Source organism: Cebidichthys violaceus, unplaced genomic scaffold (genome assembly GCF_023349555.1).
Source record: "Cebidichthys violaceus isolate CVI_PGR_0920_01 unplaced genomic scaffold, fCebVio1.0.p SCAF_14, whole genome shotgun sequence".
NCBI lineage: Eukaryota > Metazoa > Chordata > Actinopteri > Perciformes > Stichaeidae > Cebidichthys > Cebidichthys violaceus.
In genome coordinates, this window is record NW_027176307.1 from 13,222,949 (window position 1) to 13,240,310 (window position 17,362).

Sequence of the window (17,362 nt, forward strand, 5' to 3'; positions counted from 1 at the left end):
GAGAGAGAGCGTGTTTACTCCTGTTACCCACAATGTGCTATTAAGAATACATGACGCTCACTCTACTTCTGCCTGAGAACAATATACCCATCAAACACACACAAAGCTCCCACACAGAGAAGTCCGCCTGAGACTCACGAGTAATACTCTGTGATGAATTGCAATTTGTGGTTAAGGGTTATGAACTAGAGCGAGGTCTGGAGTGTGTTTTGGCAACCTTAAATTGGGAGCAGAGGAAGTTTCCGTAACACCCTTAAAAGTTTTGATAAAAGCTTGAAGACCGTTCATCCCCGCTTCTTGCTTTCATCAAAAAAAAAAAAATCGCCCGGACAATGTTGTGTTACAAGATGTAAAGTCAGTTTATTGATGAAAAGAAATCCCAGGAGAGGAGGAGGCTCAGTATCAAAGATGCGGGACTCCCTTTAGTGAGCCATCTCCGCCTCTTGCTCATGAGGAGATTTTGAGCTACAAGGCACTTGGATGTAATCCGTTTAACACCGTAAGTGAGATCTGCAGATGGAGAGCCAGATAGGGAATGTAATTAATTGCAGACACGATAAGATGAGGACAAAAGGACTTTAACTCAGGGACTACAATCTTATCAGAGTGAATCATCAGTTTTCAACAAAACTTTTTCTCATCGCTGAACTCCTCATAACACGATATTAATCTTCATCGTTAAGGTTCAGGATTTACGCTCGCATTTGTGGTTTGGCAGCGGCCTCTTTAATAAAAAAATTGAGGAATGGGATGAAGTCATTTTAACGTTATGGGAACAGAGGAGAAACACTGCAGTGTGAGGACCTTTTACTTTGTTGATTTGTGGTCGGTTTGCAGTCAATCGCTAATGGAAAGCCGGCGTCAATGTGAACAAAACAAAAACATTAGTGACTTTCATTTGGGTCGCTTCCAAAGCGCCTGACCTCTTCTGTCTACTGAAAGGTGTCTCTGACATAACGGCTTCACAGCTCTACAGTCAGGCTCTCTTCAGGGTCAATCCTCGCCGACGATCCTCTCCACTGCTCACATCTCTAATGGAAGAGACTCTGTGGTGATCGAGTAACAGAAACCCCAAAATAACACAGGACGACAAAGGAGCTGACTCACGCCTGCTATCGGGTACCTCGTCCCAAACACACTCACACTTATTACAAACAATGTTTCTCTCAAACACAAATACTGAGATTAATCTATAGATTCATTCATCTTTACTGGAGAGCAGGACTGAGACGGCAATAGAATTAAACAAACTTTATAAGAGAAGTTCCCCTTAATGGTAGTTTTAAACATGTCTGTGTTATTTACACGCGTTGGTAGGACAACAATGTGAAGTTATATTTTCGGGGTCTCTGATAACAGCAGGTCACCGCTCACTGCAATAAAGTGCTGCAGGGATGATGTATTTTTTGAGCTAGCATCACACCGGCTCTCTTTACAAAAAGTCAATGGGATTTTTTTTCAAAGGGATTTGGGATTATTGCAGAAAATAAACTCTGTGTTGAACACAATTTATGATACTTCCACGTTTTGTTCGGCTCATAAGATCATTTTTTGAAAAGAAGCAAAAAGCTAACGCTAGTCTTTAAACCAGCTACACCACTGTCACATGAGCGATAGTAAACACAACAGGGCTGTGAGGGTGGACTAGTCAGCATGATGGTGCTTTGTAGTCTCATTTAGCCACTTGTTAGCAACGGTGTTAGCCTTTTTTAAGACACGTAGCTGCTGTTAGGGTCAGACTAGCTGCTTCCAGTCATTGAGCTAAGCTAAGCTAAGCTAACTGCGGTAGCTTTATATCTAACAGACAGACACAAGAGTGGCATTGAACTTTTCATCTGTTGCATTTGGAGGGTATTTTTCGCTTGATGAATTACTTAAAATTAGTTAAATGTCAGTTAAACTCCTGTGGTTCACTTACTTATTGTTTCAGGACTATTATTCAATTAAATATATACAATAAAACACAAACTACAGGGTTACAGGAAACACACAGGTCCAACTAATGCTGCATTGTTGCTCTACCATTTACAGGAATTACTGAAAAGGTTGAGAGAAAACAGGAAATTTACTTTTACTCAACTAGTGTCATTTTATCTCGAACCAAATATCACAAGTCATTTCCAGCTGGAACTATAACCAAAATCTTCAATCATGATATGGGTCATTTTATATCTCATTAAGGATATATATCACAATATAACATGTTTTAAGTAGTCTATATGAACTAACCACATGGTTTTGTTTACTCCTATGTGAATTAAATACTAAGTAGTATTATCTCATTTAATTAAGAACTTTAATGCAACATAATCAGATCTTCAGAGATATTTGAGTTAGTATCAGCTTGTTATTATCCATTTAGACAACATTATTGTATATCACTATATTTCCATATATGATTTCATCACAATATGATTATCATATGGAATTATCACGCAGCCCCTTCGCTGCATGTCATCCCATCTCTCTCCAAGCTATCAGTATCCATCAAAGCAGAAGTCGCCTCCGTTACAGAGTCTCAAGTAGAATCACTTTGCAGCATTTTGTGCACTTTATGTTGCAAGTTCCAGTTTTGTTTCATTTAAATTAATGTCTTAAATCTGTCCTCTCAGCCCTTCGAAAGCCATAAAGATCAGAGAAACAAAGTTCTTTCTACTCTGGTGGCTCAATAACTTTAAAAATTGGCCATTTTTTTACTTTTACTCAAGTCGTTTTTTAAACATTTACCAGAGAAAAGGACCAAAATGATTCTACTGAGGTAGAACACTGTGGTGCATAAGACAGGACAGAAAATGGGGAAGTCACACATTTGTATGAATGGACACCATAACCTTTAATAAGCTATACACACACACACACACACACACACACACACACACACACACACACACACACACACACACACACTTGAAATAAAAGTTCAGACACACAGGGATCTTTAGTACCTACATGACATGCTGAAGAAGAGGAACCGGCTGTAGCAGACACAGAGGCACTGACAGACCCACTCCCCGCTGACCATGTCTCGGCTTCAGCTACCCTTTCTCCCCCTCCATTACCTCCCTCTCTCTCTCTCTCTCTCTCCTCACCTGCCTTCCTTCCTCCCCCTCCCAGCCACAGTATCATCTGTCATCTTCTTGTAACCCACACCTGCGGGCAGCAGCAGCGCAGCGAGCATCTCTGGTTAATGTTTCAAAAGGTCGGGTTTGTCTGTGGGCTGCGCTGCCTAATGCCACACACACACACACACACACACACACACACACACACACACACACACACACACACACACACACACACACACACACACACACACACACACACTTATTTCAGCGAGCTGATCCACATTTATCCATGGTCCAGAATGAGCCTCGTAAACACAGATCGTCAAACGATCTCACTCTCAATAAATCTGTAGATTTCAGATTTTTGTCACAGTGCTAAAAAAAAGATGTAAATCTCTGACGACTGGGCGATCTGGTGAGGAGGGTTCTGTGTTATGACTGACAGGAAACTACTAAATGGACCTTGTGGTGACATTTTTGTCAAAAAACTAAAAAAGTCATTAGTTTGTTCAATAAGCCAATGAATAATAGAAATAAGAAATAATAGTAAAAATTATAATAACAATAAAAATCTCCTTGTATTCAACATGGAATGATTTGAATTTACAAAACAGAATCAATCAACTAAAATTTTTTTTTGTTGTGAAGCTGTTTCCAGCACTTATTTTGGCATATTTACTCGATTATATGACTTAGTTTTAGTTTAGTTTGTTAGACAAAATTCCAAATAGAAATGTAAAAAATGGAGCAGAATTTGACTTTTAACACCTGATCTTTCCACTCTTACAGGTCTTTCTGACTACACCAGTGTTTGTTGCTCCTTATTTCTGCCACAGTCTACGGTGTTTACACTGTGGGAACAACACTGAGGACAAAAGGTCAGGTTGCGACCTTCTTACCACTAGAGGGGGCAGACACACCTGCTTTGAGTGGAGGGAAAATCCCAAGATGTCTTGATTCTTGCCTTTACGAGGTGTGAATGTGTTTTATAAAAACTACGAGCACACAAATTAGATCTTCTGCCATGTAGGAGGGAAGAAACAAAGACAGCGACACAAATCAAAATATTTTATAATTTAATGCCTCTTTCTGTCTCTCTCTCACACACACACACACACACACACACACACACACACACACACTCACACACACACACACACACACACACACACACACACAATCATGAAAACTGCTATTTGTATGTTGGAGTCACTGCTGTATCGCAGCGAGCTGGTAGCATGAACGCTTCCACTCTGGCTCTCTGTCGAGTGAGAGTGTGTGTGTGTGTGTGTGTGTGTGTGTGTGTGTGTGTGTGTCCTCCTCTTGTGTTTTATTTTTTTTGTGCACTTCTGTTTGGCTGCTGTCACTCGAGCCTCTTTGTTCCCCGTCCCGTGTTATTAGGCAGATGAAAAGATCTGCTCTCTAGCACGGGGACCCAGGGGAGGTCTTCTCAATGACTCACTCAAATTAAGAGGCTGGAGGGGACTGCAGCTGCAGCTCCAGTAATGACGGGCGAGCTGCGATACTCACTCTGCTCTCTCGCTCTATATCAATTTGTCTGTCCTGCCTTTTACTACACATACACACACACACACACACACACACACACACACACACACACACACACACACACACACACACACTCGAACACACGGAGAGCTCAAGAGGATAAGATGGGCTCTCTCGCATGTGTATCCACCATTGTAATAAGTCTTTTATAAGCAGGAAAACACAGCTGGAACTAATAACATAGATTTGTGTGCGACTTGATCCCGACCCGCTTTGAAGGCAATGATAACCTCACAAGATTAAGCCAAGTGCCGCAGTTGCTCCCCCACCGACTGAAAGACCCGGGGCATGATGGGAAACGCCTGGCTGTCGCCCGATCAAAGAGCTGATCGGCTCTTAGTTTAGTTTAAGTACAGAATCCAAATAGCCTGTGTAATTCAACGCTAGATTAGTCTAATGTTGTGCGATGAAGGTTTAATCTACCAACATATTTTGTGTGGTTGATCATAAAAAAAAAAAATATTAAGGTTATTTATACAACACTTCTCAAAACGTTCAATCTGTTTCCTGAACTGACCATATGTGAGCACTAGAAGCCAATAAATACAGTCTGATGCTCGAGACAGGAAGCTGAACATCAGGCAGGTAATACGTGTGTGAGCTCTTGAGGAAATCATCCATGATAGGCTCCTGAAGTATCATTCCATGTGCGATGCACTGAGGGGAAACGCACCTCCATCCTGAGCGCTGAGGACGTTGAGGGCGAAGAGCATGGCGTTGGAGAAGGTGGTGGCCTCCTCCTTGCTGGCGAAGTTGAGGCCATAGACCTGCCTGGCGTCCCGCCACTGGTGGAAGGTCGGGGTGGCCTGGTTGTACTTGAGGCCCTTCACTATGGAGTAGTTGATGACCACCTGTGAGGGAGGAGGAAGAGGAGTAGTTCACTAAAGAAACACTGCTCTCACTACTCTTTTGTGTTACTGGCAGAGAAAGACCTTTAAAAGCCAGAGAATTGAGTGAAGTAATAATCAGTGTTTTGACATTCAGAACAGTTTTTAATAGCTTTTGGATTTGTCTCCTGTCACAAGTTTTATGTGGCTTACATGAGCTATAATTTGGAACAAACACAGTAAAAATGTACTGTTGGCCATTATTTTTTGCCACAGTTGCTCACTGACATCAGTTTAAAAGGTTGTTTTCTTTTCTTGTGCTTGGCAGGTGTCTGGACAACCATTTTTGTAAAACTACATATAGAGATACTGAACAGAAATGCTTTCAATGGCTACAGCAGAAACTAATAAGACGTTGACTTTGGAAAGACGGACAGATGGGAAGACAGAAGGATTAGCGATGATAAAGATCTTTAATGAAAGTCCAGGGTCCATGCATACACAAACACAGACTTTGACCAACATAAGGTATTCTTCGACTCTCACCCGCACCTGTTTCTGTTTTAAACCACAACTATTTTCTCTATATTACTCTATATTAACAATCCCAAATAGCCTGAGTTATCTGCATGTTGCAATCCTCCACACAGCCTGATGAACTCTCTCTCTCTCTCTCTCTCTCTGGTGACTAAACGGCTGAGATGTACTCCACATCTACGCTAATCTCACGGCAGCGTTACCTGCTGGTCCTGCAGTTTGACGCCCACCACTCTGAAGGTGTTGTTGGCAGTGTTGTGGTAGATGTTGATGCGGCTGAATCCCTGCTGTCCAGGCTTGATGGGCACCCACTTCTTGCTGGTGTCATCGTAGACCATGACCGAGGCCCGGGCCTGGCAGATACTCTGCTCACTGGGAGAGAGAGAGAGAGAGACAACAGGACAGAGATGAAGGAGAGTTAGTTATGTGCAGAATTCATCAGTTGATCACCATTTTTAAAAGTGTCTTAACGGTCAAATCTTCCTTTACCAGTGGTGACCGCTGTATGTCTCGGGATGTAAGTGAGATCATTACAGTGAACAAAGCAACAACTCAGTCTGCTAATGCTGTGTTACACTAATAGTCTAATCCGAATGTAATCAAGCGCTTGTCCAGCATCTGGTGATGGTCTTAATGAGTCGCAATCGCAACGTGTGTGTGTGTGTGTGTGTGTGCGTGTGCGTGTGCGTGTGTGTGTGTGTGTGTGTGTGGCCTCCTGTGTTGGGTCTGCCTGCCCTCCACTTTCCCTCACTGTAACACACACAAACACACACTGGTATACTGTAAACAGTACGGAAGTGGAGTTTCATGATCTTCTCCATGTGCTTTATTTGTATTTGTACAATGCAAAGAGACAGAGGAAACAGGAAAACAATTCATGTCTCTCCATTGACTTAGTGTCGTGTGAAAGTGCCTCCTTGACACTTTCGTCTGTTAGAAAACAACATAAAAATGCTTAAATGCTGCCATGTGGCGTGGGGATGCACTACCAACAGGGTCAAGAACCCATAACTAAGTTTTCATACGCTGCCACACTGAAAAAGTGAGCCTGTAAAAAGACAAAAGTGAGGCCTCATCAGGAAGAATGGGAAAACTGTGGGATCCGGACACTCAGGATGCCTAAACCCAGCAAGCATTTTGTCCAAATGTCAGTTTCAGGCAAACATTTCTGTAAATTACACTAAAGAATTTTGACAGCATGCAACTTGTTTTGTAGTGGAATGTGGATAAACCAGAAAGCTATGCAGTATTATGGTTACAAGTGCCTTCACTAACTACATCAGCTTGCTAACAGCTGCATCATCAACCGCATCCTTGGTAGACATAGGGCGGTTGAATAATAATCTAGCTACAGGCAATTTGTAAGATGTCTCTATGGCAGACAAAAAGGCATGTGCTGAATCGCTACAAAGTGAAGAGGAAAGCAGAAGATCAAGGTGGAAGTATGGGAGGAATGAGGAGAAAAAAAACACAGGGGAGGAACAGAGAAACAATTTTGACTTGCAAATGAGATTAACGAGAAGAGTCCCATCTGTGCCTTTGCCTCTTTGCCAAGCTAAAATTAGTGGATCGACCCCTGAGGCCGATTGAAAGAGCTGCGTCAGAGAAAAGAGAAAAGGGGGAAAAGTCTTGGCTTGTAGAGTTTAGCGTGTGGATGCAGCATGAAGAAGCCTACAGTGAGAGACAGTGGGGCATCATAGCCTACGTGATTAAAGACAAGGATGATGTTTAAAAGATATTATAGAAAGAGATTAATACCACTCTCATGTCTCTACTTTAGAAGTAAAAAGCTTGGGCCTGGACACAGTTAGCTTAGCATAAGCTTAACATAAAGACTGAAAGCAAAGCTAACCTGGCTCTGTCCAAAGTTAAAACAATATATACATATACCAGTATTTCTAATAAGTAAACTGTTGTTTTTTTAAATCATGAAATACACATTAAACCATCTGTACAAACAAAAGTTTTTTTCAGCTGCCTGTACTTTGCGCTTAGTGCTAATTAGGAAATGTTAGCATGCTAGCTAACACTAAACTAATAGTGTACATGCTACCTGTAAGCGTTAGCATCTTAGCGTTGTCACTGTGAGCGTGTCAGCATGCTGTGTTTTGGGCATAAAATATCACTGTGCTCATTTCAGCCTTGTTAGCATGGCTGCGGACTCTTGTTGCATTTCTGTCGCACAGATTAAACAAACACGTTACAAAGTAAGTGAGCGTTGAAAGGTGCTGTAGAGGCATCTGTTTCCTGCTAATCGCCTCTAGGCTCTATGGCTCCATATTTACAGACATGAGAGTGGTGTCAAGAGATTTTAATGCTTGGATATTTTTTAATTTTGTCATCCTAATGTGGAAAAAAATGTACTCTGGGATAGAAATGTTTTCACAATGCCTAGCACTCTGCAAGCTATGTGCACACAGAGCATCAAATAGAAACATATTTAACCTTTCTGAAGGCAAGTATTTCATGAAACGAAAGCACCAGGCTAACATTAGGATAAAGAGAATAATACTAGCTGTCCTTCTCTTTCACTTCAAAGCACACTGAAAAGAGAGCAGTAGGAAGCAGCTGAAACTTGTAGGACCAGAGTCTATTCAAATAACTCAACAAAAGGAAGAAAAAAAAAGCTCCATATAATAAATACCCTGCTGCATGAATTTTAAGCTGGAGTTATAAATAACTTTCTCCCAGGTTGAGCCTTACTCTCTCTACACACACACACACACACGGGTTATTTTGCATTAGTGGTTTTCGATGTGCACACACTTGAAATCAGCCAGAGTACCAGCAGGGCAACGCTGTGTTTAATTTATTTTCTTTAACTTGTCGACTCTGTTAATTTTTAAAAAGGAGTTCTTGGCAACTAGCTGAAAATGGCATCGGAGGCCCAGAAGCATGAATAAATGAGGTTCTTGTGCTAAAAGAGACTCGAGCGGGAAAAATGACGAAGACGGGGAGAAGAAGATGGAGTGGTGGAGGGAAATGAGAAGAGAGAGAGAGTGAGAGTGAGAGAGAGAGGAGCTGTGAAGAAGCTGAGGCAACAAGAAAACAAGTTTTTCTGACTGACAGTTATAGGACGCACACACACAAACACACACTCATGCATGCACATGCACACAAATGCAAGAACGTTGTGTAGATCGCTCCACGCAACACCCGTTGAAAAATTAACAATTGCTGCTCAGGACATGAATAAATCAGATGCTTTGGAATGTACCTTGACAGCACACACACACACACACACACACACACACACACACACACACACACACACACACACACACACACACACACGCACTCTAAATGCCATCCTCCTTCATGGCCTGTTCATGTCCGTGCAAACGCAAATTCAAGCTGACAGGGACAGACAGAGAAATCTCAGAGAGCTGCTCAGAAATCGTCTTCCATTGAGTCAAAGAAACGGTTCAATCCCAGAGCAGGAAGTAAAAATAAAAAGGTGCTCACTCACTAACTCACTAAGGCAAAAAAAGCAATTTTGCATGATGGTGCAAATTTCAAATCCAGCTATAAAATATCTAATTTTATCCCTCAATGACTTTAAGCGTCGCCACGTAGCCTTGAGAGTGCAGACAGAGCTGACTGCACCGTAGGTCATTGAATGCAACACAAACGCTGAGATAAATTCATGGCTGCAGCGCAGTAAGAAGCTCAGCCCAACACTTTCCACAAGTATCCCAGAATGCCCTGTACACTCCGAATTGTAAGCTTAAATTACTTTAATACAAAATAATATTATAATGAACGTCATTATTAATATGGTTTGCATTGGCTTCTCAGCACCAAACCTGTTGAGTTAATAGGTCAGTGTGTCTGTCTAAGGTCACGTTAATGAGGGTCTGTAATGATAAACACATGAATTATTCATCCACAGTTTGAAAAGAATAATTATGGCTCAAATGCAACCCCTTTTTTTTCCTGTTTTATCTTCAAACTAACACACACATGCTGTGCACACACACACACAGCAGCCCCATTAAGTTCTACTTTGAGTCGCAGGTCATCGCGGGGTTAATGGGATGCCCGCTTCACCCAAACTCCTTCCACCATTGTTGGTGCTCATTTCTCCTCTCTCTCTCTCTCTCTCTCTCTCTCTCTCTCTCTCTCTCTCTCTCTCTCTCTCTCTCTCTCTCTCTCTCTCTCTCTCTCTCTCTCTCTCTCTCTCTCTCTCTCTCTCTCTCTCTCACACTCACACACACACACACACACACACACACACACACACACACACAAAAAAATTGTTCTGCAGTACACAGGTCAGATGCAAGCGTTTCACAAGCGTTTAGCACTTCCCCTCATCACTGATGAGGATGTAACAGTTTGCTCACACCTGGACCAGTTCACTCTCTATTCTCTCTAACCAGCGGCTTCAAATCGTCGAAGTGTTTCGTTCCCCTCTCTATTTCTGGCGCCGCACTTCCTGTCTGCCTGCACTAAATTTACTCTGCTACCGTCACCCCTCTGATCCAAGATCAACAGCACAACCATGAGCTGTCAGTGAGTAGAGGGATACGCTTCTGACAGAGGAAACGCAGGTAGAATGAAGAGCAGAGAGACATACGATGGGAAATATTCACATAAGAATGGAAAAAAAAAAAAAAACCCTGAAGCATGAAACATAATTAGCACTTTGATCCTCTCTTCTGCTGATGAATTGCCAAAGAAGGAGGGGGGAATTTAAATATAGCACAATTACTGCTTGGTAATGGAATTTTGCAATAGAGCAAAGGTGGAAATTCTCACATTTACACATCATTTATTGCTTTTGTGTAAATTGGTGTCCCATCTGGGAGAAATAAAGTACGTATCTATTCAGAATTTCATTGAGACTGAGAGTGAATGTTTTCATTCAATTCTCCCGGAGAGCAAATCAGTTAACAAACTACTAATATCAGTAGCTCTGAGTCAGTTATGAGCCTTTGGTAGCTGAAACATTAAACACTATAACCGTTACTCCGTTCTCGCGATAACATTTGTGCAACTCTGTGTGTGTGTGTGAACTCCTGTTAGAGTGTGTGTGTGTGTGTGTGTGTGTGTGTGTGTGTGTGTGTGTGTGTGTGTGTAGCTGTGAGTGTTTGCACGTGTCTGTTACACTAATCTGTGCTGTCAGAGGGCCTCGTATGCGACTCGGTCTCCGTCCGCGCAGCAGCTCGTACACCACCCTGCAGACATCACAACATCAAAGCTATTGTGCTGCTCCACTTTCTGGGGCCTCCGCGCTCAAGGCAGCGGTGCGCTAAACAACAAAGAAGGATGTGCCCGAAATAGAAGCTGCATGCAAATTTGTGTACACACTCGCAGTTCAGATTAATACCGTTCGTCTACACTCCATTTTAAGGTGAGTGAATGACTGCAAAAGGTAACCAAAAGCATAGACGGTGAGAAAAACCTCCGACCGATGCGCGGAAAGATTTAGCTTGAAAAAGTTGACGGTGGATGTTGGCATGAAGGACGTGGTTTTCTGCAAGTGACAAGTTTCTCCAAATCGGATTAAATTACTTTCCGTTGCAAGTAAACTGTGTGCCAACAGTGAGAGTGGAGTGCAAAGGTTGCGATGTTGAACATTTCAGCAAAGGCCAAGCACATCTGTTGACACTGTGAAACCACAGAGAGCAGCAGCGTGTGGCTGACACTGTAATGTTTGGGCTTTTCTCTCTTGGCAGCCATGAGAATGTAAATGAAACCTTTTTGCTCTCCATGCGAGTGGGAATTTGTCAGACAAGATAAAACAAAAGCAAAAGAACAAAACTAGAAACACCGCCTTGAGGTTGTTTGGCTTCGCTTACAGTCGTGTTGTAGTTTACATCCATGTGTATACAACTTGTCATCACCTCATCATTTTATCCTTTTGGACAGTCAGTCATGATAAGCATATCAATTCTTGAGTTATGGCAAAAAAATGTATGAGGTCCCAGTGACCTTTGACCACCAAATTCGAATCAGTTCATCCTTGAGTCCAGGTGGACGTTTGTGCCAAGTTTGAATGAATTCCCTCCAGGTGTTCCTGAGATATTGCATCACAAGAAAACATAATGCTTCAGGCCACAAACCCACCTTATCGATATTCTACATTTGCATACTATTCTACTTCGTACTGCAACTTCTTTTTCCCTCGAGACGAATAAACTTCCATCTTATTTCATCGTAAGACACCAGAGACATATAGCACCTCCAAGGAGAGCTATGAAAGCAATCTCATGGAACATCTCAGGATGTGTCGCCTACAATTTGACAAAAATGTATCCCCAAGTTGTCGCCACAAGATGAAATGTTAAAACATCAAGACACGCTCACTCTTATGACAAAAGAGAGCCGTCAACAAACAAATCTTTATACTTAAAGCACCATGAAACCAAGAGCTGGTGTTCTTCCTGGTGATGCTGATTATTTTATGGTGTATTTTGTCATTTTAAGCTCAAAATGTGAGTTCAATTAGACTTTTATAAAGCAGCACAACGACAACAAGAAAAGCACTGTTAACTGTTGATGAAGTGACCTCATGATTCATGATTTAAGCACCAAACACAGCTTAAATCATCAAGAACTACATATTAAGGACATAAACAGCAAGAAGACAGAATTCCATCAAACCTGGATTCAAACCAACTCGTTCTCTCTGCAGGTCACGGAGAGGAATACGCCATCACGCGAACAAACCGACAATATTGTGCCCTAATGGAAAGGAGCCAGTGGGCAGCAGTGGCGGTCATTGGGAGATCAAAATGTCCTGAACTGATTGGAAGGATTAGCTCATCCGGCGATGCCGCTGAAGCCAGAACAAGAGGTTTATACATAGTAAAACCTCCTGATGACGCACCACCAACGAGAGAAACCGTGAACACGGAGCTCCGGCCCACTCGCACTGAAATGACAGAGTATCAGGAAATCCTAATATATCACAACAAAAGCCAGCATGACAGAGAGAAAAGGAAGATGCTAGGCTTTAGATTTTAAATATAGAGGATGATGCATACATGCCACTACGTTTGTCAAACGGAGAGAGAAATCCCCGCTCTTATTCTGAAGTAAGAAGTGGGTGTGATCTGCGAAGGGAGAGTGACACGTGACATTTGCAAACCAAATACTGCGTTCTCCTCTGTGATTCGTCGCTTCTCATGCGCAGAACCGTCACTACGCGTTGCTGCAGCGAGACTAGCCGAGCAGCCGCCTGATATAAGATTCAGCACCACATTCTGCTGTTCTGGTGCCTCAACAGTCTATGAGTTTGAGTTCATTCCCACCACATTTTAAGGACATATTAGTATGATAATCCCTTACAGGTGAATAACAAGATGGAAAATGAATCAAGGATGTCACAGTTTTAAGCCCAGTCGCTTTAAAATCTTAATTTGTATCCATTTTTCCATCCATTCTCTATCCTTCATCACTGCAAACCTTGAGGCAGTTTTTTTGGGATTTGTGTCTCAGTAGCAGTGAGGGAGTAGAGCGGATCATAATAAAGTGTCTTTGTGTGCCGCAGCCAGCTGCTTAGAGAGAACAGCCAAATCCCAGAGAGTTAGCCGGCAGAACAATCGTCACCACAAATTGTTTGTCTTTTTTTTTGTCTAACTCCTTGACAAAATGCTCTCTGTTCCCCTAGACAGGAGGGAAATCATGGAGCCTGCAAAAACCGGCCCAATAAAGGGCGCACAATGAAACGTCTTGTGTGTGTATTTCTGCACGTGTGAGCATTCATCTGCATGAAACATCAAAGCTGCAGAAAGCAGAAAGAAGAACAGCTGACAGCTTAAACATTTATAAGCGTGCCAGGGCAGAGCTACATTAGCAATGAGACTGAGCCTGAGCTAAACCTCAGCTTTCATGGAAAATGGGATAAATCGTGCTAAACCGACACCACGATCCAACCACAGGGGCCAGTTGGCATAATGAGGAGCCACTTTGGGTAAATTACATTAATTTGTTCTCCCATCTGAGTCTATCTGCTGTCAAGCGTCACTTCAGGGAAGATGCACACGCACTGACAGAGAGAGTTTGTCCCAGTTGCTGCTGCTGCGGCGGCTGTGAAACTAAGAGCCTGCTGTTTTGGATGTCGGCCATGTTTGCTCTGCAAAAAATGTTAAGGCAGCATGTTCTCGTGAAACTTTTGTGAAATGATCAAAAAGTTGTGATGTGCAAATGTATTCTCTGCACATGAAACATTCTGCAACAAGGACTGCGGTGGGAATCAACTAGAAGCAGGCGGCAGCACCAAAAGGAGCAGTTTTAAAGGAATATTGTATAAAATAGAGCAGGGGTATTCAATTAAATACTATATATCATTAAATATAGGTCCAGATTGAGAAAATCTCCTCCTGCAAAGGTCCAATAATATCTAACTTGCGCTATTTAGTTTGATATGTATGTATGTATGTATGTATGTATGTATGTATGTATGTATGTATGTATATATATATATATATATATATATATATATATATATATTCAAGAAGTCTAGTAGTAGTAGTAACGTCTCTGTGTAGTCAACAACTGTTAAATCAAATAGAGGAAGAGGAAATGGTGCATAGTTGCAAAATCATTTCACCTCAGGTTGATAACAGACCACCTCAAGGTGTCACTCAGAGAGAACCAGGACATTCTGATGTAGCATTTCAAAATAAAAGCCCTTCAAAATCGCATTCATGAGCTAACTTGCTGAGAACATTTACATCAACTGAGCTCTGCAGGACACAACTGCTCCTAGAAGCTCAAAAACGCCACTAAAATCAAAGATAAAAAGGCTATTCACTAATAATAATTTCATGTTTTAATTTGAACAACTGACACTACTCCCATATGACTACTTCAGTCCAATAATCACACATAATGTATCTATTGTACATATTTTGTGGCCACTTGAGCAGAGATTTGTGGTCGAAGAAGATGCAGAGGACGAGTTCTTATGGAGAAAAACTACAGTGTCTGTAACAGTAGTACAAATCTCAGATTGCTACTTAGTTTATGTGATGTTATATTACATCCTGAGTGGTGAAATATAGTGTAAAAATCAGACTCATGTTTTAAAAGACGCCCTCTGTCCTCCAACCTACAGTAGAAAAAACACTAAAGAAAGCCACATTACAGCCTACAACAGTATCTGTAGGTGAAAATACTGTTTGACTCTTTATATATTCTAAAGCCCCATGTATACTATAATTGGGAATCAAATGAATAAGGACAGCTGTGTGTGTGTGTGTGTGTGTGTGTGTGTGTGTGTGTGTGTGTGTGTGTGTGTGTGTGTGCGTGTGCTTCTGTTCGGCGGTATAAATCACTGCATGTTTATCTGTGGAAGCATATTTATACATATATCTGTGAAAAATGGTCTTGGAGAATGTAAACTGTCAGGCTGGTTTGCAGGCCAGTTATATAAGCAGCTTGCTTGCTTGCGTATTTGAGGTTTTGGTGGTGAACGGGGGCAAGTGGGAAAAAAAAAGCAGGGAGAGTGAAAAGAGACAGAAGACTGGGAAGAGAGAAAAATGAGCCTGCGCTGACAGCAGACTTTCAAACAGCCGGTTCTAATACAAACAGTTATAAAAAAAACAAACTTGCAAAGGAAAAGTCTAAAAATAGCCGATTTAGATTACGACCTAATAAATGTGGAAATCACCCACTCCCTGTGTTACATGTTATAGTTTAGGACTGTCAGTCTGTGGCCTGGCAGAGAAGGTGGTCACCCTGACTATAAAGCAATGGTTCATGGGAAAGCTGTAGTGTGACTCGGTAATAGTTATTATTGTTGGATATGACACCGCATACGAGTACCAAAATAGAGCTGCAGTTCTTAAGCTTCATCTCTATGGACCCAGAGTTTTAAATCATCTCTCTCTGGCCCAGTTTTTGCCGGCTATTGTGAAAGCCAATCTGGCAAATCGTGCACCGTTTTCAGACCACTGACACGATTCAACATATTATAGACAGAAAATAGCGAACATGTCACTGATTTTGTTGTACAGTGAACTTGTATTACAAATGACATATATTTGTGTTTTTAGCTACACTTCGGTCCAGGCTAAATACCTCAATAAGGATTGCCATGATATTTAGTACAGACATTCATGGTCTCCAGAGGATAAAGTCTGATTTCTAATACGGAAGAATACGCTGAACTAAAATGATGAACATGGTACCTGCTGAGCCCTGGCATTGTGAGCATGTTAGCATGCTAACGTTAGCATTTACCTGTAAGCACCTCTTTGTCCCAGTCCGGTCTCACTGGCTGCAGACTTTGTTTACATTTATGAAATAACTGATTTTAGTCAATTCTGTTGAAACTTGCAGAGACTTGAAACTGGTCGGCATTATGATTTCCTAGATGGTTAATTTAAGCGCCTGTTAGATTCATTGACATTTACAGAAGTGGTTTTAAAGCTAAGTCATATAATCCTTTAATGCTGTTTTCCTTTTTTTTTAGTTTTTTTTTTACGTAACCAAAAGCTTGTGATTTCAGTGCTATCAGGGGACTAAGCACTTCCTGTCCCTTCAATCAACCCCAAGACGAGGTGGGAAAATACATTCATCTGTCTCTACGCTATAGAAACATAAACACACGTACAGTATGTGTTCTTTTCATACGAGGCCACGTTTTCTATCCAACCATCAGGCTTCAAGAAAACCTTTGTAGTTCTTATGTGCATGACACTGCATTCATTTCTTTGGTTGTGTTTGATGCTGCAAACCTCTATGTGATGTGACGCTTGCAACAAAAGTTATTCAAAAGCATGCTAATCAAACAGTCTGAGAGTGTATGTGTGTGTGTGTGTGTGTGTGTGTGTGTGTGTGTGTGTTCTTGAGTGTACTCAGCTCGTGTGCATTTGAATGCATGCCAGAGCCTGGAGACCCTGCAGAGAGGACGCCACACACACGCGCACGCACACACACACACACACACACACACACACACACACACACACACACACACAGCTATCCTCTACCGCCGACTGCTGAGACCACGCAAGAGCACGCTAATCTGTTGGCATGACAACTGGAGTGGAATATTCGCTTGGCCTAGAAAATATGGCTGTGAAGAAAAGATGAATGAGCAGCGAGATATGAATAAAAATATTATTTAGCAACATAAGCCTTCCGACGGTCTGCTCTCTAATTACAGAGCCCTCTGTCTTTGCAGCATTACTACACAATGTCCTGTCTCATCCTCTCACCGTCACACATGTGTCTCACGTGGCTGTGTGTATTTGTACGCATCCACATGAGTGTAACGCTATGGAATATTGCTTGAGCTCGAACCGCTGTCCCATCGCCTCGGAGGCATATACACCACAGACTCCGCAGACCGTAAAGCATATTCATAACTACTTGCTGTGTCTACTGTACGTGCTGCCTTGCTTTGGG

At 42.0% G+C, this 17,362-nt stretch overlaps 1 protein-coding gene across 4 annotated transcripts in view; it reads right to left on the reverse strand.

Moving 5' to 3' along the window:
* Positions 1-17,362, reverse strand: part of evlb (Enah/Vasp-like b) — a 45,919-nt gene that overhangs the window by 9,168 nt on the left and 19,389 nt on the right. For all 4 annotated transcript variants that reach the window (XM_068708979.1, XM_068708978.1, XM_068708977.1 and 1 more), the window contains exons 2-3: positions 6,202-6,370; positions 5,308-5,485 (exon numbers count right to left, since the gene is read on the reverse strand). In XM_068708979.1, the coding sequence (XP_068565080.1) occupies positions 5,308-5,485; positions 6,202-6,370 (347 nt within the window). The remainder of the gene's footprint in view (positions 1-5,307; positions 5,486-6,201; positions 6,371-17,362) is intronic.